This window comes from Euprymna scolopes, chromosome 8 (assembly GCF_053919585.1).
Source record: "Euprymna scolopes isolate OS-2025 chromosome 8, ASM5391958v1, whole genome shotgun sequence".
Lineage (NCBI taxonomy): Eukaryota > Metazoa > Mollusca > Cephalopoda > Sepiida > Sepiolidae > Euprymna > Euprymna scolopes.
The window spans coordinates 103739123-103763064 of record NC_136489.1 but is presented as its reverse complement, the minus strand read 5'-3'; the positions used below and the strand labels follow the sequence as shown (position 1 = coordinate 103763064).

The 23942-nt window shown below is 31.3% G+C and overlaps 1 protein-coding gene across 1 annotated transcript in view; it reads right to left on the bottom strand.

The window, feature by feature from the left end:
• Positions 1-2939: 2939 nt before the first annotated feature.
• LOC145283690 (uncharacterized) overlaps positions 2940-23942 on the bottom strand; it is an 80875-nt gene continuing 59872 nt past the window's right edge. Inside the window, exons 6-10 of the mRNA XM_080132716.1 lie at positions 23509-23568; positions 15316-15625; positions 8744-8954; positions 6327-6512; positions 2940-3365 (exon numbers count right to left, since the gene is read on the bottom strand). Coding sequence (XP_079988842.1) covers positions 3084-3365; positions 6327-6512; positions 8744-8954; positions 15316-15625; positions 23509-23568 — 1049 coding nt within the window. The 3' untranslated portion in view covers positions 2940-3083. The remainder of the gene's footprint in view (positions 3366-6326; positions 6513-8743; positions 8955-15315; positions 15626-23508; positions 23569-23942) is intronic.

The following is a 23942-nucleotide window of genomic DNA, read 5'->3' as shown; positions in this document are numbered from 1 at the left end:
TAGGAGATGGATATGTTGATTTTACCAACTCTTTCATGCTGATTGACAGATTACAGTGAATGAAATGTATATAATGTTGAATGTGGGTGTCAGTGCACTGAAAACGATGTCATCCCCAGGATATAATAGTGTATGCTAGGTGAGTTCCATGAATGCTCACACAGGACCAAAAGAACCACCAATGGGATGTATGTCAGGACTTGTATCATTATGAAGGTGACAATCTTGGACAGCATCACTGGTGACGAATCAGTTGGAGTCCAAATGGTAGTCCATGGAATAGCACCACTTGAACTTCCCAGAAGTTCAAGACAGGCAAAGTGATATACGCAGTGTTCTGAGATGGGAAGAGCGTCATCATTCTGGATTTCTGGAAATAGTTTTTACTGTCAACTCTGATTTCTGTTGAAATGTTGACAAAGTTGAAGGCCAGAGAAAAACGTTTACAACACAACAATGCCAGGCCACACACAAGTTTGAAGACTACAGAATGTGTGACAAAGTTCAGCTAGATAATACTGTTTCACCCACCAACTGGCATAGAATTCATCTTGTTCAGACTTCTGAAGAACATGTTACGTGAGCAGCATTTCCCTGACAACAACGCTGTTATCGCATCCCTGAAAAAAAAAAAAAAAAAAAAAATGGGCAATCTCGGCAAACGCTGACTTTTACCACCGAAGTATTAAGGCTCTCGTTCATCGCTGGCAAAAATTCATTGAGAATGGGAGTGACTATGTAGAAAAATAAATTCTGGTACACGAAAGGTTGCTCATTTTAACAGTACCACTCCCATATTCATAGCTCTTTAACTTTGAATTAACATTAATTCCTTCACCCTCAACTGGCCACTTTCCTACAGGGAGGGGGGAGGGCTTTTTTTTCCGATATTTTAGTCAGTAGTCAGCAGCAGACAGACCTGCATGGACTGCCTTGACTCGTGATGCAGTGAATTCGCTTGGAACCGGCTCAACCCACCCTAAGTGAATGCCGTCACAAATAAAAGTCCAAGTGTGAATTAAGTGGCCAGTAAAAATGTCTGAAAGTTGTAGAAAATATTAAGTTTTATGAACAAAGATTATTTGTGAATCATTAGGCTTTTGATTTGCACAAGATAATTAACAGCTGCGTGAATTATGTTAAGAATAATTTTATTCTGATGCAGCATATGCAGCTGTGGAAATAGCAATTAAAAGAAAACAAAATGTTGACAGAAATATGACAAATGTACATGGAAATAAAGATAGAATGTTTTACAAAAAATGTAAATAAATAAAACACATCAGAAACCGATAGGAGACAGACATGACAGCGACACCAGACACAGGATGTTTCTTCAAGTTAATGTCATGTCAATGACTTCCTTTGGATTCAGGAAGGAAATGGATAGTTTTTTTTTATGTTTAGAGAAACTAGAAAATGATTTTAACTTTTAAAGGTAAAAAAGGATATAATTAAAACTCTCTCTGATAGGGTCCAAAAAAAGAATTGTCAATCTAATCGGTCTCACTTTATCAACTAAGCTCCAGTCCCATTGCCACAATGTTGCATCACTGTGCCTGTTTACAAATATTTTAATGGCATGTGTTCTGATGAACTCATTTCACTTGTACCCCCTAAAGAAACCCGCTTAGCAATAAGATCTCTCAACCCTTCACTGTTGATGTCCCTAAGTGTCAGAAAGCTTTCTATTCTAATTGTTTCTTCCCTCGAACAGCTAGACTTTGGAATTCCCTGCCTGCTTCCCTGATTGTACTTATATGCAGAAGTTCAAATGTAACATAAACAAATATCTTGTTAATCTTTACTAGACATGACCCCAAATAGTAGCCCCTTACGTCCAAGTGGCAATATGCATGTAAGGGGTGAACATGAGTAGAAAAAAAAAAAAACTACCAAAATCTTAAACTGTACAAGTACCTACAGATATAACCAAGACATTAAAAAATGAAAACATTGAAAAAAAAAAGTTTAAATTGTACGTATCCGTTATGGAACGAAGTTCTCCGAAAAAAAATTTCACTTAATTAAAAAAAACTATTTGTTATGATACCGAGCAAAAGGAAAAAAAAGCTAGTATTAAAGATGGGGGGGGGGTCGGCGCTTTAACTTTAGTTATCTCCCCGTGGTGTGTTCAATATATTCCATAATAGCTGACTTCAACGTGTTCTCATAAAAACGTGTTTTTCTGCTGTAAAAAAAAAAAAAAAAAAAAAAAAAAAAAATTATATATAAATAAATATAAATCAAATTAAGTGAAATTTTTTTTCCAGAGATCTCAATTCAAAATGGATATGTACAATTTAGACTTTTTTTTTTTTTTTTTCGATATTTCCATTTTTTTTTTTTTTTTTTTTTAATGTCTTGATTAAGTTTAATCAAGACATTAAAGTATCTATTTGCAAGTACAAGTACCTATTTGTAAAATGTGTTATATGTGAGAGTAGATACACTGGAATTGGAGCTGTTGTCAGTTTTAGAACATTAACTGGTGAAATGAACCTTGCTTAGAAAACATATCTGGAGAGAAAGTATGTTTAAGTGATAATTGCAAATGCAAAAAGTATCAAATGTCATGGAACTGATCAAGTTGATTTTGAAGCAGGTTTTAATCATTGAAGTTTTTAGATTTCAACCTCTTATTGGGATTTGGCTTCCTTCAGAAGCTGGAGGAGTGAATCTGAATATGTAAGGAACATATACGGTATGCTGTGATCAAAATGAATGAGGCTAATTTTAGTGTCATATTTAACCAGCGGAAAGAATCTAACCACCCTGTAAAAATAAGCAGGTGATCAGACAACAAGGTAACTAAAGAATCAAGTAATTGATGACCAATATTTGGGCCAGTCTTGTGAGGGTTGCAGACAGGTTTTCTGTTAGTACCTTTGAAAAAGAGGAAAGAAAAAAATATAATGTAAACATTTCACAATATAAAATCTATTTTTAAAATTTTTATTACAAATGTTTTTATTACAAAATTAGATTTCAGAATGATTTCTGATGCTATCTTTCTTCAATAAAAATTTCCAAAAAATACTTTATAATAAATTAAAACATTAAAAAAAAAAAAAAAAAAATGGTCAAGTGATTACAACCGCTTTGAAGACACAAGCACCATTTTCTTCAATGAGAGCCGGCCACAAAAATTCTATGATTTCTTCCATTGCAGGTTCTGAAGTGTGAAATCGTGTGTGGAGTTGAGGATCAAAGTGAGTCGCGTCATAACTGATGATATAACGTGGATTTTGTACATTTAAGGCCCAGGAAACACGGACACATTCTTCGATGTATTGCCGTAGTCCTTTGCTTTGTCGAAGACATGGGTAATCAAAAAGGGCCATATATAATTTGGAACATACATCCTTTGAAAAAAGAAAAAAAAAAATGTAATGCAATATTGATTTAAGATTATTTTTAATTTTACATTTAAAACTAAATTGATGAATCTAATGAAAAAGTTATTTACTATTTACAAATAAAAATAATATAGCTGAATTATTGGTGCTTGTCCATAACTCCCCCCCCCATAATAAATCTTTGATGTACATATCCATGAGAGAAAAAAAATATTTTACACCAAAAGTCATTTAATTTGATCTAGTTTTCCAGTCCCTTTCCTATCCCCATATTAAGAATAGATTTCTAAAATCTTTCAAAAGTTTGAATTATTTGGAATTATCTCCCATATTTTGCAAAAAAAAAATGGCATATAGTTGTTTAGCCATAAAATTTCATTGTTTTTTAAATAAAACTGATTAATTTACATCATTTTTGGTGTACAATATTTTATTTCCATCACAAGTATGTATACAAAGATTTTTTTTTTTTTTTAATTTATATATTTTTGTCTTTTAATGGAGGAAGTATGAACTTGCACCTAATTTTTTTTTCTTTTTTTTTTTTTTTTTTTTTAAAATCAAAATTTTTATTTAATATTTAATTTGTGATAAGCAGGATTTATTTTCATATATTAGAACAGTGCTCAGCAACCTTTTGGGAGAAGAGGAGCCAATTTGCTATGCAATCTATTAGTGAAGGTTATGGTATTAAATATAATGCAAATATATTTTTTTGGACTTAGCCCCTGTGTCCAAAAGCACTTCTTTTTTTGTTTAAAAAGTGAGGAATTTAATATGATTTGTTTTAACAATTTATCTTTTTTTTTTTTACAACAAGAATAATACATACTCGTACAGTTTATATAAAAAAAAAAAAATGAAATTATTGAAAAAAAGTTATATTGTATGTACTCGTTATGGAATGAAGTTTTCATACAAAAAAATCACTTAATTTGATCAAGTAGTTTTATTTTTACAGAGGAAAATCAAACTTTAATGATATCGATCATGTTGCAACCATCTTGTTTTTCGCGGATGAGAAGGGGGACGCCAGGGGAGATAATTCCGATCACCACTTAAAGTTTGTCCAAAACTGAGGAAATTATTTTGAAACATGGACAGAAAAAATACCTTCATAAATATGTGAAATAAGTGAAAAAAACTAAAATATTTATCAAGGTATTTATCCCTTTTTCATTGCCCTTTGTTTTTCGTTTAAAGGCACCTCCTTCCTCATCCCCAGAAATAGGCAAATGGCGATGATACGATTGATCTCATTAAAATTTGATTTTCCTCTGTAAAAAAAAAAAAAAAAAAAAAAAAAAATTGCTCAAATTAAGTGATTTTTTTTTTTTGTATGAAAACTTTATTCCATAACTTTTCAATATTTTCATTTTTTAATGTCTTGATTAAACTGTACAAGTATCAAATAAGAGAAAAGGCAACTATCAATAAAATAAGTTATTTTTTTCAAAGTGAATCCTGTTGGAATTAGCAAATGATTTAATGAGTCACTTGTTTCTGCTTGAATGTCTATTAGACACTGTCTTCAGAGGGTTGTCAGAACAACCTGGGATGAGGATACTTTCTTCTACAAGTAAACCCTGAGTAAACATTAAAAATACCATATGCATGAGGAAAGACCAGGAAATGGCAGAATTATTAGAAAATGACCTTCAAACTATAATGGAATGGGGCCATAAATGGATGGTCACATTTAATGCTAGTAAAACTAAGCTGCTCTCCTTTAACAGTTACAAGATGCCTCTCCAACCACCTATATCCATGAGAAATAGCACCCTACCTTCAAATTCCTTAGCCTAACATTTGCAGGCAATATGAACTGGAACAAATACATAGAGGACATTGCAAAGGCTGAGCTAGAAGACTACTTACGCCTGAGAGTATCCTGTACAAGGCCATCATTCGCCCATGCATGGAGTATTGTTGCCACATCTGGGTTGGTGCATCTACCACTAGTCTCTCCCTCTTAGATAAAGTCCAAAAAAGAGTTTTCAATCTAATCGGTCACACTTAATCAACTAAGCTCCAATCCCTCTCCCATCAACGCAAAATTGCATCACTGTCTGTTTTACAAATATTTTAATGGAATGTGTTCTGATGAACTCGTTTCACTTGTACTCCCTCGACGTACATACCACCGACAAACCCGCTTAGCAATAAAATCTCATCCCTTCACTGTTGTCCATAAATGCCAGAAAACTTCCTATTCTAGAACAGCTAGATTTTGGAATTCCTTTCCTGTTGCCTGCTTCTCTGGCTGTACTGATATGCAGAAGTTTAAATGTAACATAAACACATATCTTGTTAATCTTTTCTAGACATGGCCCCAAATAGTAGCCCCTTACGTCCAAGTGGTGATATGCTTTGTAAGGGGTGAACATGAGTAAAGAAAAAAAGTATTTGCCACCCAAATAAGATCTCCTCAGCATTGCTAACGCATACTGGCTTTTACAAGGAATGGTATACCTTCTTTAAATGATGTAATCTCCAGTAACAGCACAAAGCTAGAGCTAGATACTCCACCAGACTAGATGAATTCTTGCTCTGGTTCCAGTAATACCAAGAGAAAGGTATAACATATCTAATTAGTCAACTGCGGAGAAGGAAATTTGATCTCAACTTGTTGGCCAACTCAGTGTGGAATATTTGAATATCTATGTATCACATATAGATATCAAGTTTTAGTCCCAGGAAGGGAACCCCTTAATTTCTGAAAACTTCATATGAAGAAAAAAAAAAAAAAAAAAAAACATGAAATAGTTTTTATGATAGAAGCAAATTATCATCCAGCTGGTAGTAATGCGACCTTGTTCTTAAATGACTATATTTCATTTTAGAAAACAGTGTTCACAAATACATATATTCGTGAACAACTGTTACTTCCAAATAATGAAATAATTGTTTCAACGTTTTTCTAGATTTTTTTTTTTTAATATTTTCTAATAATGAGAACTATCTTACCTCAATGTTAGCAGAGCAATCATGACGATCGACAGTTTTTCGAATATAATCATCAATTTCTGCCTCTAAACTGATCGATGGTGAATCAACATTTTCATTGTTTACGTCTCCCATTTGGATGTGCAACAGGTTTCGGACTTTACTTTTCATCTCAACAAGAGACTCGTATGTTGACCGGAATGAAAGCTTTTGGGAAGATAAGAAAAACAAGTTTAATTTCCAAGTATTCTCAATAGCTTTAACAGAATTATTTTTGTACTTTACTACTCAGAATTTTGTGGCTTATAATGCCTCCACAAATTTTAATAAAAATTAAAAAATAACAATAAAACGATCTGAAAGTGAAAAAAAAATATGTTCCAAAATAAAATAAAACAAATAAAAATAAAATGATACAAGTTCCAGTGAAGTCTTTAGTTTAAGGTTCCATGGCAAAGAATATGGTAACTGTTACAAATCCAAGAATTTGTGGAGCATCAAATCCGAGTACAAACTTTGTAAATCCAGAAAGTATTTGTTTCTATTTTCGCATCGATTCACAGGATCATATCGGTATTCTAAGGATTTTGTTATACTATACAAATATTTTCTGAATGTACAAGGATTATACTAAGACTTGATGCTCCATAAATTTTTACCTTGTTGGAATTGTAAACAGTTGTCATATTTTTCACCTTGGAACCTTAAACTAAAGATTTCACTGGAACTTGTATTATTTTAATCCCATTTTCTCCACCTTCAGATCATTTTATTTGTATATCTATTTCCATATCACCTATTTACTGTTTCTATCTCCCCCCTTTTCTCCACTATCTACCCTATTTTTTCTTTCTTTTATTATTGATTCTTCTTTAATGATCCCAACTATTTTATAGTGGCCTATATATATATATATATTTTTTTTTTTTTTAATATTACCTACATATATACTACACTTGCGATTTACCCTTATATGTTGTACCTACTTTTAATTACTATTTACCATTTTATCATATTCCTTCACTCATTTCATTTCTAAATGTCACTAAGACAGTTTTTTCTTCTATATTTACATTTTGTATAATTCTGGCACTTCTCTTCTGATGAGAAGCATTTAGCCTAAAGATTTTTTTTTTTTCTTAAATTTCCTCTTAACTTTTCCTTATTGTTCCGATGATATAATAAAGTTATAGATAACTTTTATTCCTCAACTTTTCATTTGATATTATTGGCTTTTACTCCCCGTGATGGCGTTGAGCTTTTCTTATCTTGACAAGTTTTGCTTTGTTAAAGATTTACTCTTTGATAACACAATTATTTTAGTATATATATATAATTTTATAATTGTAGACTATTGAGAAATCGGCTAATGCAAGTGCTAAGTCTATTTGTATTTAACAAAAATTAGTTAAGTTTTTTTTTTGTGTGTTTTCATCATTATATAGTTGAATTCTATTTTATAATTTTTTAGACGTCAGATTATGTAGGTGCTAAGTCTGCAATAGGTTAAATTTTTTTTTTTTTTTTTTTTACAGGAATTTAAACTGCATTCTTTATTTTTATTTTTACATTTTTTTACTCAAAGCTTCTTTAGACTATATATTGGGTTTTTAGATATGTATGACTAGGTTTCCTTCCTCTTATCTATTTGCCTGTCTGGTATCTAAGGTACATAAGCTTTTATGCATTTTTATTCTCATAGCATTTATATGCTAGTTAACATGTCACAGTATAGATCTTGTAATCTTATTAAATTTACTTATATATATATATATATATATATATATATATCATAAATATTTTATTTTATATATATATATATATATATATATATCATAAATATTTTATTTTATATATATATATATATATATATATATATATATATATATATATATATTAATATAAATTAATATAAATAATAACCGCATTGTTCTACATTTTGTTATTTGGGAGGTAATATCTTCCACTGGAGAGCCATGTATTTCACAGTTGTCCTGTTTTCAAATCTCCAAAACAGCTATATGGTAGGCAGCTGAGGATCCCCGTTTTCTATTTTTAACAATTTTAGTTAAGGTTTTCTTCTTTTTTTCATCCTTATATAGTTGAATTCTCTTTTCTAAAATTGTAGACTTTTGAGAAATCTGCTAATGCATTTGTATTTAACAAAATTAGTTAAGTTTTTTTTTTTTTCATCGTTATATAGGTAAACTCTATTTTGTAACTAATCTTTTTAGATGTCGGATAGGTGTAAGTCTGTAATAGGTTAAATTTAGTTTTTTTTTTCCGGGAATTTCAACTGCATTCTTTATTTTTACGTTTTTTTTACTTAAAGCTTCCTTAGACTAATATATATATATATATATATATATATATATATATATATATATATATTGCTCTTAGTTATAGAGTGAAAAATGGAAAAAAAAAATTTTACTTACAACCACAACAGAAAAAAGAATTTTGGTTTTAAGTTTGTCATAGTCAGAAATTTCTGCTAAGTTGTCTAAATCATCAGCTGCTTCAACTCTGGTTTCACTATAAAGATTGCCATAGAGACGGATCAATTCAGTTGGTCTCTTTTCATTTAAAGACAAATCTTCAAAATGATTGTTGTTCAGTGTGAATTGTTTATGCACTTGTGCTGATAACCTAAACCAGAAAAAAAAAAAAAAAAAAAAAGTTGAAGTCTGAGATTCTTATGTTTTGGAATTTTTGTGAAGTCCTCGTGTTTGGATAATATCCAAGATCAGGAGATTCCTCCAAATAATACGTATAATAGAAATCTTAAATTCTTGTTTCATTTTAAGTAAAGTTGTTTAGATGTGAGACAAGGCATTAAAAAATATTATAGAAGATTTTTTCTTTTGACACAATTAAATCTCACTTTATTAATGGCTTTTTGAGCTAAGAACACTTACAAAATATTTCTAGAACTTCAGAATGATATGATTTGTATATACTACTTTAGATCAATAACTTAATTTATATACTTAATTTGTTAAATAAGCCATTGTAGCACGTTCTGGACCTATCTGATTAAGTTAATTATCAAATCGTAGTCGCCTTCAAGTAATCAATGAACCGAAAACACAAACGGCCTGAATTACCTCCCTTTAACCATTATAAGAAACAAAATCGACCCCGTTTCAAACAGAATTAACTAGCAGTACTTAACTTTTTTTTTTTTTTTTTTTTTTTTTTTACATAGGCATCACCACATTATCAAGGCCCAGAGGCCACTCACGGATAAGGGTTAAAGAGTGTACAGTAGAAATTGGTTAATATAGTAATCATTAGTAATGAAAATTTGGTAAATTTGATAACTTATATGGAACGGCTCATCAAGAACTTATTTACTTTAGACTTGAACACAACCATATTGTAGTCAGCTGGAAAGCAGGAAAACGGAAGACAATTCCACAGGCGTGCAGTTCTAAGAAAGAAGCTTTGTTCATGGAATCTACGTTTAGGTTTAGGCACAGATAAAGAGTGGGGGAAATTATTGATAGTGTTTACAGCTAGACGAGTGTTTCTTGTGAAAGTTTGGCGAGGGGGGACTATAGATTGAAGCTCAGTTGAACACTTTCCATGAAAATAACGATACATCAGAGACAAACTCGCAACATCTCTTCTGTGAGATAGAGGTTGCAAGGAGGAGAAAAGGACATCTCCTACGAGGCTACGAAGTCTATTTTGAACTCTATCAAGGCAGGACAAGTCCTTTCTAGCAGCTCCTGCCCAGATGTGGCAACAGTATTCCATCTTTGGACGTACCTGGCTCTTATATAGATAGAGAATAGCATCAGCAGTGAGATATCTACCGGATCGATAGAAAGATCCCACCATTTTTCCAGCGGCCTTGGCAACAGATTTGATATACGTGTTCCATTTAAGATCAGGAGTAATGGTCAAGCCCAGAAGCTTGTCAAAACTTGAGGCCTCCTGAAGACGAGAGCCATTCATTTCAATTGATGACAAATGTGGATTAGAATGTTGATGATGTAAAGAGAGAAGCTTGGTTTTAGATGCATTAAAAGTAACCAGCCACTCCTTTCCTCATTGTACTACGTGCTCAAGATCAGAGGAGAGAGAATTGCAGAGAACTTGGTCGTTTACTGTCTTAGATGTGATACCATAAATGGTAGTGTAATCAGCATAAATGTCTACAAATGATGTAAGGATATGATTTGGAAGATCATTAATGTAGATCAGGAAAAGAGTTGGGCCCAGGATGGATCCCTGAGGGACACCGGCATTAATACTGTGAGCTTCTGATTTTTGCCCCTCAACTACTATTCTTATGAACCTATCAGAAAGAAATGATTTAATAATTGAGAAGACTTTTCCAGCTATACCATAGCTAGCGATCTTATGAAGTAAACCTTTATGCCATACCCTATCAAAGGCTTTAGATATGTCAAGAGCAATTGCCCTAGAAAGATTGCCACCGTCGAGAGATTTTCTAATCCTATGCGATATAACTGTAAGGACATCTGCTGTAGATCTAGCAGAACGGAAACCATATTGAGTGTCACTAAGAAGGTTATTTTTGTTGAGATGGTTGATTACTTCTGTATTTAACACAGATTCTAGCAACTTACTCATGACGCACAGGAGACTTATTGGCCTGTACTGAGAGGGGGATGAGCGATCACCTGAATTCTTAAATACAGGGCATACTGATGAGATTTTCCAGGGAGATGGGAAACTATTCTCCTTAAGACAACGTTTAAACAGTTTTGTAAGTATGGGCGCTAGTTCAGGTTGAAGTTTTTTGAGTACTATAATTGGAATACCGTCAGGGCCAGTTGCTTTACTCGAATCAAGGTTTTTGATTAGCTTGGCAACATCACGTACAGATATACGTATATCACATAGCGTGTTTTCTGATACAGGAGGAAATATTGGGGGTTGGTGGTCTTGGTCGCAAAGGGTAGAATTAGCTGCAAAGTTCTTGACAAAGAGTTTGGCTTTGTCTGATGCTGACGAGATTACCTCAGGTCCATTGATAATAGTTGGGATGGAGCACACGCTTCTGTTCAGGATTCTGTTTGCTATTTGCCAAAACTGGTGGGAACCAAGCCGCTGCTCAGCTACTTTGGACTTAACAGATTGAGCATACAACTCTCTTGCGTTCCTTATTACTTTCTTACAATGGTTGCTGGCAGTCCTGAAAACGGCTTTAGTTTCCATACATCTATTACGTTTGAAGCAGTGGAAAAAGTGATTTCTGTGCGCAATGGCAGCAGCACATTCTGGAGAGAACCATGGCTGGCTGTTAGGTTTTTGCTGAAACTTTTTAGAGGGTATGAAATGGTCAATACCTACAATTAACCATTCAGTCAGGTCTAATACTATAGAGGACACATCCTTTTTAAACATAGAATGCAGAGGTAGATCAGATATAAATGTACGGAAGCTATCCCAGTCAGCCTTAGTGTATCGATATACTGTACGATGAAGAGGTACGTCTGGGGACTTATTACATTTCATTTTTATCTTAATTGATACAACAGAGTGGTCGGAAGATCCAAGAGGCGACAGAACAGAAACTGAACATAGTTCAGGGCAATTTGTGAGAAAAAGGTCTAGTAGGCTCGCATACTGGCCATCATTATCGGGCACACGGATAGGTTCCTGAACAATCTGAGTGAGGTCATAGGCAATGGAGAAATCATGACAGAACCTCCCCTCATCATCGGTCTTGTTTGAGTGGGTCAACCATTCGACGTTGTGAACATTGAAGTCTCCACATACGTGAATGTTAGCTGAAGGATAAGTAGAAAGGACTTGGTCAATTTTCTCAGATATGCTTTGAAAGATAGTAACGCCGCTGTTGTGGGGGCGATAGAGAGTAAATATAAATGCAGTAGTGTGAGCTAAAGCAACCCGGAAGCACATATAGGGTTAGTTAGGATCTTCCCTGGAGATGTCCCTCCCACATGGAAAGCTATCTTTAATATAGGCACATATTCCATGCCCATGGCGATCTTGGGGGTCAGATTTAGAAGTTAAGTTAGAGTATCCTGTAATTGCAAACTCATCTAGGGAAATAGCCTGTCCAATGCCAGTTTCACTTAAAAATAAAAGGTCTGGTTTAGTCTCCTGTAATTGGGTTTCAACCTCTGGAAGGTTAGAACGAAGACCCCTGATGTTGGAGAAGGAGACATGGTAGTAGGGGTCTACGTTGGAAGTTGGAGAACCGGGTTTAATTGGATTATCGCCCTTCAAATCTTCCTAAGCAACGGCATAAAAACATTTCTCAAGTAAAGTAACTATGAATCTTCAGACAGTAAATAGCTTAGAACAACTTCACCCAAAATGTCCTACAAGGTTTATATATATTTAATACACCCATTTTACTTTATTCTCATATTCAATCAAATTCTAAACCGGAAATGGTATTATATCCATGTACCAATAGAACAATAATATATAAACATTACTTGCCACTAATACGAAACCAAAACTAACCGTAACATCTTTACAAGGTTGTTACAGCCATAATATAAATATAGATACCAAACTTTTAAAAATTCTTTTTACAAAAAAATCAATCATTGGAAAATAAAGGAATTTAGGAACCCAACAAATGGGATATATCTAAAAAAAGATTTTTCTTTTTTTAAATGGCTTAGGACTCCCCATAAAAACTTCACATAACTCTGTTCTTAAATAAGGATATGAAAATTAGGCGATACATTAATATTTAAATGGGCTTTTCAGTATCCACAACCAAGTTAAATGTTTCTCACATGCTTTTCCCATTAGGGATCCCCCCAGTCCTGCTTTTTTTTCTTTCTATTCAAAAAAATGCTACATTGCCTAAAGTGTGTTTATTCATAAAGTCTGAAGAAATGCTGGTTTTTGAAAATTTTCAAACAATATAATGCTTGAAATTGTCGAACTAGACATTGAAACAATTGTAATGTAAAATGAAATACGCTTTTTATTGCCATCAACACCTTGTCTTGAAGTCTTGATTTTACACACAGTATATATAAGATAAAATTAAACATTAGCATTTTTCTTTAACTATGTATCTTTTTCTTCTAAAACTATGGGTTAGATGATATTACTGTTTCTAGTGATATTCCCTTTTGTTTATAATGGACTATTCCAATCGTTTTTTATTTCACCTTCTACTGTTAATAAACTGAGAAAGAGAGGAAAAATGTTCTTATTTAAAGCAAAATTTTGTTGTGCTTGAAATATTTTCAAAGAATTCTTTCAGATTCGTTTCTTCATGTTTTATTTTGATTGTGTCTTTTTTTTTTTTTTTTCAAATTCCATTTATATGATAATAATATGCTAAGATAATTTTGTACATATGTTATACTACACTGCTTTTTTTAAGACGGAATTGCTCAATCAGTGAAATGCAATGCAAAAAATTAATTTTTAAAATTTCATCTGTTATGTTGAGCGTGCAACTCAACTCAAATACACTTTCTTGCCCTTTGGGCTAAGATTTGATTCTTTATTTTATCATTTTTTGGGGGGAGGTGGCCTAGATCTTCCCACTCCCCATCATTCATCACTAGGGCTATGACAACAGCTTATTCTTTTCATTGTTTTGACTTCAGTGTGTATTTGTTGATTTCTTATATGCTTTTATATAGAGTGATGTTGTTCTTGGTTGATTAACTGTGTTGGATATATACTTGAGAGTCAAAACAATGAAAACGATACGCTATTGTCATAGCTGTATTCATCACTCATTGCAAAAATATTTATCAGTTAATTAAATTTTCATATTTAAAACTCTTCACATGAAATTATTTTCATTGCATATATATATATATATATATATATATATATATTTATTAAGAATTACAGTTAAGTTTACCAAAATGATCCAAGATGGCAAAATTAAAGTAAATTATAAATATTAAAGAATTAATATTTATAAAGACATTTCAACCAGATGTAAAAGCTCGATAAAACCAAATAGGAGATAGAGCTTATAATAAGAACAAGTAGTTAATAAGGCATGTTAAAAAACACTTTGAAAAAGAGTTAAAAACATATTTAATTTTAAAAAGGAAACACTAAATATCCATGTGTGTGTGTGTGTGTGTGTCTCTCTCTCTCTCATTAAAAACGATTGGAGATCTTTACGTAGATTTAATTCCACGGTGTGAATGCGGTATTTTGATAAAAGATACCAGCTAAGGATAATTACAAAGTTTTGTAGACTAATAGAAAGACCTTTGACCACCTTCATACCCCCAAATCAACAGGACTCTATGCCTAAGTAAACTGGAAAATTGTAATTTTGAATTATTCTAATATTTTTTATCATAGATTGTCATTATTGTAATTTTTCTTTTTCTTTTTGGATAAATAAATTGGACTAAGATCAAAGTGTAGTATCTGTTCTGTCTAGATAGTAAAATAATATTGTGGGGAGTCCGCATTCATGCTAGATGTCCATAGAATGGAAATATGTCACAAACTTAAAAGAGTTTTGGAGGTGGATCACCATAATTGGATATATTCTGAAACTACAGTAAGCAAAGTACTTAGATAAGTAAGCTTTGGTTTGAAAAAAAGTGACGTAATAATATTGTCGGGTATGTGTTTGGACAGACATCTGTAAGCATGGTAACAATGTATAACTGTTAAAATTCCATGGATTCTGCTAATTAAATAATAATAAGCATAGATGAAAGAAAAAAATCAATAAAATAAAAAATAGTTCATAATATTTTTATAATACTTCCTAAAAAAAAAATCAATAAAATAACAAATAGTTCATAATATTTTTATAATACTTCCTAAAAAAAAAATCAATAAAATAACAAATAGTTCATAATATTTTTATAATACTTCCTAAAAAAAAAAAATCAATAAAATAAAAAGAGTTCATATTTTTATATTTCCTGAAAAAAAAAAAAAAAAAAAAAAAAAATTCAATAACATAAAATATAGTTCATAACATTTTTATGATACTTCCTAAGAAAAAAAAAAAAGTTAATAAAATAAAAAATTGTTGAAAAAAAATTACCTGTCACGCAACTGGTGTTCCCGTGCTTGTAATTTGCAAATTGTTTCCCGAGAATGTTCCAGTTCAATTCGCAGATTTTGTAATTCTTGCAGTAAAAATTCCTTATCCATCGATTCGATGCCACTGCCACTAGCCGAATCGAATTGGGATGAAGAACATGTAACACTCTCTTCAAAACTATCGCAAGTGCTCTGACGGCTGTCATCTCCTCCAATATTTTTCTCTGGTGATATAAGCTCCTCCAGATCGTCCAGTGTGCTTCGTTTTCGTCTGCGATCACGAGAATAATTTCTAGAAGCTCTTCGCCCAGCTGAAAATACAAGTATGAAAGAGAACAAAAGTTTATCAATAAAAAAAAAAAAATGCCAAAATTTTAAAGTCTTTTTGTATTTAAATTTAAACAAACAGTAAAACTGGAACCCTGCATGTCATGCTTATTTATCTCCCTGCTGCCCAAAAATAAAATTTTAAAAACAAAAATATTTTAGGTTTTATAGTGAGGGATTTCTTTCACATTTATTTTGAACATATGATCATCCACTTCCTGACCAAGTAACGTTTTTAAGGCTTTGAAAACCTTTTTAAACGGAGATAAATACAAGGCTGTCTATTGATTTAGAACTGACCAGAGACCCTTACCTCACCACAAAAAAAAAAAAAAAAAAAAAAAAAAAAAATACATAACTCAGAGGCTAGCATATAAAGCTGGGAGAGATCCTGTTATGTGGATGCCTACAAATGAATAGATGGGCCAACCCCTGCTATTTGAGGCTAGATGGGAAATAATGAGAGTGGGCATAGAAGTATGACCACTGTTCATTTATAATATGGGTTCATAATATAAATAAAATAATTACTTATATTTTTGTTTTTAACATGTTTTGATATATTTAAAAAAGTTAACTCTTTAAATAAAAACACGATCTAAGAAATTAAGAATAAAAAAATCGTTGGATATTCATAAAAATGCTATCTAGACAGGAAGTGGGTGATCATTTTATGTTAAATTTATATGCCACCATGATCTTTCATGTTAAAGTCTAATTTATTTTTGCTAACTTTTTCACGCCTAAATTCATGGGATTGGGGTAGCATAAGATAAGACCAAATAATTTTTTAATGAAAATCTCATAATTTAAAACAAGTTTTAAAACTGAATTAAAAAGTAACAGTTTGAATTCGTCAGTTGTACGATTATTTTTTCCCCTCAACTCCTATCACAAAAATCAGGTCAAGTTTGTTTTCTCTACAAACAGGAAGTGGCCCTCCCTTTTGCTTCACTGTTTTGCGTAAAGATGCATTTAAAAATAGAAAATAAACACAAGTGCATCAACATTCGTTTAAATATTACATTTGTTATTCCGACTTTCCATTCATGACAGTTAAATCTCAATGTTTCAAACAGTTTAGATGGTTATCAAGTTAGGATCAACATGTATCTGTTCTACCCTCAGTTGGAAGAGGAAAAATTTTTCTTGTTGGAACAATTTTTATTTCCAACCCACCCAGTGTGCCCCTTCATTTGAGCTGAATTTCCTCACACATTAAAAAACTGGCTTTGTGTATAATTTTATCTTATTTGGATAAGGGAAATAAATGTAGATAAGAATAGTTGAGAAAAAAATTTGAAGTTGGATTATTCTGGGAGAAATTTTGAAACACCCTTATCCCCCCAAAAAAATGTTGAGAGCTTGGATTTTGCTAAATAAAAAATAGTTTAAATAAGAGACAGAATAAAAGCTTACTATTAGAAGAGCCTGAGTGTCCAATGCTGGTAATATTGATAAGGATAGAGGCATGACAGAGATGAAATAAAAAGGGGAAGGATAGAAAAATAAGAAAATTTTATAAATCTAAAAAACTCTTTATTATCTCACCTGGCATAATCTACTCTCTAAAAAAAAAAAAAAAAAAAAAAAAAAAAAAGTTTAATCTTTTTTTTTTTTTTTAAACAGCCTAACAAAAAAAATGTCCGCAAAGAAGAAATTAAAAAAAAAAAAAACGTTTAAAGTTTTATAGTGGAGGATAACTTTTCTTTATAAAAGTAATACGTATCTACTTCCTGTCAGTTAGCAGTAAAACAAGACATGTAGCGAATCTGAGTTTTCAATTTTGGCAGAGCAAAGGTGGCAGGGGCACTTATTTTCTGTTTTGTATAAAAAGGAAAGAGGGGCTTTGTTCTGAATATTGCCCCACACTAAAGATTACACCTGAAGAAGGTTAAAGGTTACATCGGCCAAAGCGTTATGAAAAAACAAAAACACACACTCAAGACGAGAACAGTAATCTAAATATGAATTCATCAATCCTTACCTTAGAACTCAGAAACATCGTTTTGTCAATATTTGATAAAATCACACTAATATTTTGAGATTTGTTAAGATTCTTTTTTGTTTTTAAGATATAAATTTATTTTTTGAATTTATTTAATTTTCAACTTTTGTTCATTTAAAACACTGTATTTATAACATTTTGTCAATGGTATACTACTAAAAATATATCAGCATAAAAAAAATGCAATTTTTAAAAAACATTTTTAATCCAAACGTTTTTTATCAATATAGTTAGTTTGGAATTTAATTTAAAATACTTATCTTTAAAATAGTATAAAATTAAACGATGGTCTCACAATAAATGTAACTAATTTAATTTTATAAAAACAAATATATTTAGTTATTAACTTTAAAGATTTATATTCTAATAATTTCCCTTGAATAATAATGATAAAATTGTGTACAAAAATAATTTTAAAAAAATATTTCGAATGTTTAATGGTTTAGCAATAAAAATTGCTGCCATAAATAGAAAAATAATTCAAATCTTAAAAACAATGGCTTCAAAGACTTTCTACAGAGTGAGTGGTGCCTTTTACCAGGTTGATTATCATCTAAAAAAAAAAAAAAAAAAAAAAAAAAAAAAATGTGGCTTATCAGCAATATCACACTTAGCTAAAAATCATGTTTATCTCCATACAGAAATCTGAAAAGTTCAAATTTTTAATGTCTGATTTTCATGTGATCCCCACTCTCATATTATATATAACTTTCTTTTATTTGTTTAATGTTTAAAAACAAAAATTAAATAATTTTGGAGTAAGGAGGAGTGCAAAGCACTTCGTTTCACTCTGTCTTCATATAAAAAAGAACCTTCTTTGACTTTTGAAATATAATCTATATCAGGTTATGCCGGAATGTTGGAATTCACGAGTTTTGAACTGCAGGTTGGTTAGTGCAAAAAAGAGTTCAAAAAGTTAAGTTGTTGACGTATGTCAAACTCTGTAGCTAGAGTTGTCGGTGTCACCTGAAGTGTCATTTGGTTCATGTGAAAGAAGGCATGGAAAAAAAGAGAGAGAGAAAGGGAGAAAGAGCGCATGAAAGAAAACAGAAAACTATCTTTTCATTTGCATGTGAAGGCAGTTTAGCTTTTAATTTTGAACGAGACAGAGGAACGCAGAATAAGAAAGAAACGTTTGAGTCGACAAGGTGATGCCCCCCCATCCCCCGTAAATGAATAAAGAATCCATGCCAGAAAATTGGTGTTATGTTTTTGTCAGATGTTCCTTTCCAGTATCGACCAGTGATGAGAAGAATCACATCCTTAAAGAGAAGACCAAGATAGAGAAAAAAAAAAAGGTATGGTGACTTTATCACAATATATATATATATATATATATATATATATATACATACATACACACACACCACCCACTAGAGGTGATGCGGCCACATACATCACATACATAGACATGCATACATAGACTGTCACAGGTGCATACATGCATAGATACATACATAATAAAGAGATAATCGAATAAATAAGAGACTCACACCGTAATAATAATATTGATAATAAGGAGACATAAGCACAACACACAGAAAATCTTTCTCCCGTAGCATTACACTTTCCTTCAGCATCATTCATTTTTTACTATTATAAACTCCTATTGTTTTTTGTTTTTTTTGAAAGTCACAAGTGTCTCTGTATAAAGATTAGACAGGCCTGTTGAAAGAGAAAAGAAGTTCACATGTGTGTGTGTTGAAGTTATGGTCCATAGTCATGATGGATTATTTGTTTCCCTGAAGTTAGTAGAAGCATGCATTATGAAAGATTAGAGAGAATACTGTAGGATGAGAAAGAGAGTGTGTACTGCACTGAAATCCATGTGTGGAGATAACCATATTGGCATATTTGTATTCACATCTTGGTCGAACTCCAGGCCAAAAAGCCAGTTCTGTTCAGTCCCAAGAAAAAAATTGGGAGTAACAGGTTCGTTTCATATGGAGTTGTTGTCAGTCCACGATCTGGGAAGAAAGAGAGGGAGTATGTTCCCAGTTTAACCTTTTATATACTCCGTCACGTGACTGAGCTGGCTTCTGACTGGACAAGCTAGAAAGGAAGTGTATTCAAAATCTCCAGCCACGAGAATTTGCTCCTGATTGTGTTCATTGTAATTTCGTCTACTGTGGAGTTTTTATTTAAAATGTTTGTTTTCTATTAAGAAACAAATACCCTTATGAAATAATATTAAAAAAAAAAAAAAACATGCCTATATCTTTACTGATTAAAACTAACATAGCAACATTAAGGCATAATCAGATTGTTCTTTCTTGCACCAAAAAGTCTACTTTAACATCAGACAATGGGAAAAAAAAAACATTTTAACTTCACAAGGAAAATTTTTATTTCTGAAAGCTCAAATTAAAATTAATTTTATTTTAACACTTATGGTTCTCTAGAAAAAAAAAAAAAAATGAATGATGTGGAAAAAGACTGGAAAAAAAATTGATGGCAATTATAGAAATTGTTTTTAAAACTATCCTGTGCTGTAAACTGACAAAATTGATTTTTTTAATAGATTGTAGCCATCCCTAAAAAGCAAACAAAAAAAATAATAACTATCAATCACAAAAGGATGAGGAAAAAATACCTTTACATATCTATCTACTTAAATATAAAAGGCAGTTTGTGTACGAGTTTGTTCCATATAGACTCCGAAACGGCTGGATAATTTTTTAAATGTACTTTATGTGTCTGGTAGTGCTTTTAGATAGGTTTTGTATCAGAATGCCTCCGATAAGTACCAGAAATCGTTAATTGAAAAAAATCTAATTAATAAAGGAGCAATCCAATTTTAACCAAAGTTAACATCCTTATACAGCTTAACACTGCAAGTGCATTCGAGAAGTTTATCACCACACAAGCATATAAAATAAACGGTAGGTTATTTGATAAGACAAGGGAATGTTCAAAATGAATATTTCTGTTTAGAGTAGAATTGAACCATGATATTTCACTTTTGCAGTTTAAATTTAAATTCAAGCCATTATATATAAAAAATAATTTTATAAAATCAACAGTAGGTTCTTTACAGTGCAATATAGACTACAATGTATTGTGAACTACATCACTATGGAGAACCATGTGAAGCTTTCTCCTGGTGCATGGTGGTGGGTCCTTGACCAGAGCAGCCAATCAATCGATTTGATTAAAAAATGGGTGATTTCACCGATTTCAATGACAATGAAAGTATTGAAAAGGTGGAACATTTTTTGATCTTCAGTCAATCCTGGGCAACATCAGGTCTCCTTGCTAGTAAGATATATAAATAGTACTCAATGGAAGAACATTTAGATTAGGAGTGTAATCTACAGACTTCACATCCCTGTGGTAAGATTATCATGAAATCTTGACTCTCAGCAACACCAGAATACTTAGGTCTGTTTTTAATCATAAATTTTCTTCACACCAGCTTTGACCATATCTAACTTAAAAAACCAATCCCAATTGCTCATATAGAAAATAGTCAAACAACCTTCACTTGTCTACTTATCAGTGAGGAATGTTCTGGAATTCAATGCGTGTGGAGGAGGTGGGGCCAAGATGAAGTGAAACAGACCCTTATCTTGATTTCCCCAGAGAAGGCTCATTTAATAAACCCAAATGAAATTAGATACTTTCAATTCAGATAAAGACTTCAAAACTTTCATGGCATTAATATTCTTTTTAAGATTATGACCTTAATTCTCTTTAGATAATATAAATATTTTATAAAATATGAATATTTCAAATGTATCTCATATGTATTTTATTTTAAAATTCAATCTATCACGGAATTCACAACCCTGACTTTAATATCGCGTTAGCCAATGTATTATTCCAGCATTTCAAAATTTCAGACAACACGCAGACTTTTTACTAACTGATTTTTTTTTTCTTTAATTTACCATAGCGAAAAAAAAAAAATGTATAAAATTCTGGGGAAGGAGTATGACTCTGAAATATTAATTTTAAACAAATAAATGTTTGTTTATGTTTGATAATATTGCATTGTAATTTGGCTTTCAAACGAATCTTAGACATATTTTATTTTAAAATTCAATCAACGCTTCTATCACAGAATTCATAACCCTGACTTTAAAGTAATTTTAAACTAATGGTTTCATCTTTTTTTTTCTAAAAAAGATTACCATTTGATTTTCGTCCTTCATTTAATGACACGAAACATGAGTCACTTTCTTATAATGTTGAATTAAAAAAAAAAAAAAATTAAAGTAAACCTCTTATGTATAAAAAGTTAAAATTTTGAGAAATTCATAAAAAATGTTTTTTTTTAAAAACAGTTTACATATTTTTCATCAACAAACCATGAGGTACTTTGTACAGAGAAAATTTGGAGAGAGTAGGGAATACAGACCCCAACTGACTTCAATGCAAAGATAAAAAAAAAAGGTTTGACCTTGATATTCACACTCTGTAAAAAACAAGAGTTTTTTTTTTTTTAAATTTACACAACTTTAATTAAAGTTTGGATTGATATTTTTATTACAAATAATGATAAAAATGAGTTATTTAGTTGCAACAAAGATTGATGAAAATCTGCTCGGAAATTAAAACATTTTGTAAACATATAAACACATTCCACATAAAAATCAATTTTAGTTGCGAATAAATAATATAACCGGTTTTATTATTTTTAATCAAAATATAAATCCAAACTTTAATTAAAATTGTGTAAATATATATTAAAAAAGGCACTCCTGTTGTTTACAAAGGTGATGTGTGTACAAAGGTCAAGGTCAAACCGATGTCAACCAAAATCTGTTCTTTTGTTTTCTGTTTTTGCATTGAAATCGGTTGGGTTCTGCATTCTCTACTTCATCTGAAAATTCAAATGATTAATATATGGAATAAGCTGATAAGCAGGGGGGGGGGGAAACTCAATAAAACTATTCAAACAGAAACAAGTTCAAAGGATTCATAAGCTTCCTATTTTGATTTTGCCTTGATGAAGATTTGACCCTGTAGATTGAAATATTTAAAAATATGAAAGTGTTCAACATATTTTTGTCAATATTTGTAGTTTATTTTTGTGCTTATCAACACATTCCATATACCAACTATTAACAAACCATGTTATTTTATTTATTATGAAAAGAGAAAACGATTTTTGTACAAGCTATTAACTTGCATTTTTATGTTGATATTGTTTACTATTGTTATTGATGACATAAAAGATGTTGAAAGTAAATACAGTTGGGAAATCGGCCCCAAACAATTCATTTGCATTAAAAACAATTTAATATTTGTGTTATGGCTTGCAATAAGCCACAAAGAAAACAGAACAATGGAATAGAGTTTAAACAATGTATTACTGGAACAACAACCTAAAAAGGTTACAACAGTAGTAAACATCACTGAGCAGGCGAGGGTCGCTCTGGTGTTTAATTGTTTAATCCACACCTGGGATCAAAAGGTCTATGGTTTATATAATGGATAGGAGTCCATTTGGAGGGTGATTCCCCCACAACAATTTGATAGAAAATATAAGTGTATTAAGTTAATATTAGCTGTGACTAAGTAACGTGAAGTTAGTAATGATATTTCTAATGAGAGCAGGGTTATGAAGGGTTTAATTGAATTATTTTGAATTAAAGTATAAGATGCAGAAGCTGAATATCCGGCTCTTATTAATATTAAAATTAAACCCTTCTAGTCTGGTCATAACCCTATTTTCACAAGAAATAACCTGTCCAACTCATGATTATTTACATAATTATGTAATATTAATGTAACTTCACAAACTTATATATATTTTTTTTAAATATTAAATTGTTTTAATGCAAATAGGTCATAAATAGGTAAACCAAAAGAAAATGAAACAAACAAAAAAGATTTGAGAAAAGTTTCCTTTACCTGCAATGAAATAATTCACGCCTTTTGATTTTGTCTCTTGTGATTTTTTTGAGAAACTTCCTAAAAAAAAATAAAATAAATAAATAAATAAATAATTAAAAATCATCTCACTGACAACCATAGGTTTTCAACATTACTATCAACATTTAAATTATAGTGTTATAGACCGTTTTAGATGTCCGGCAAAATTTTTCTTTATGTCAGAGTGGGAGGTAGCCTATACATAAAAGCAATTAGAGATTGAAGAGTTTAGATTAGTTTTGCTTAATGTTTGGGAGGTTTATGAGGAAAAAGAAGCCTACATCATTCAGATTTGGTCTAAATCCTTAAATATTTATAAAAGAGCCTAAACAGTGAAGGTGATTTGATCGATTTGTGAGAGATGTCTGGTTTGATAGTTTTACTACTTTTTTTTTTTTTTTTTTGCCTTTTCA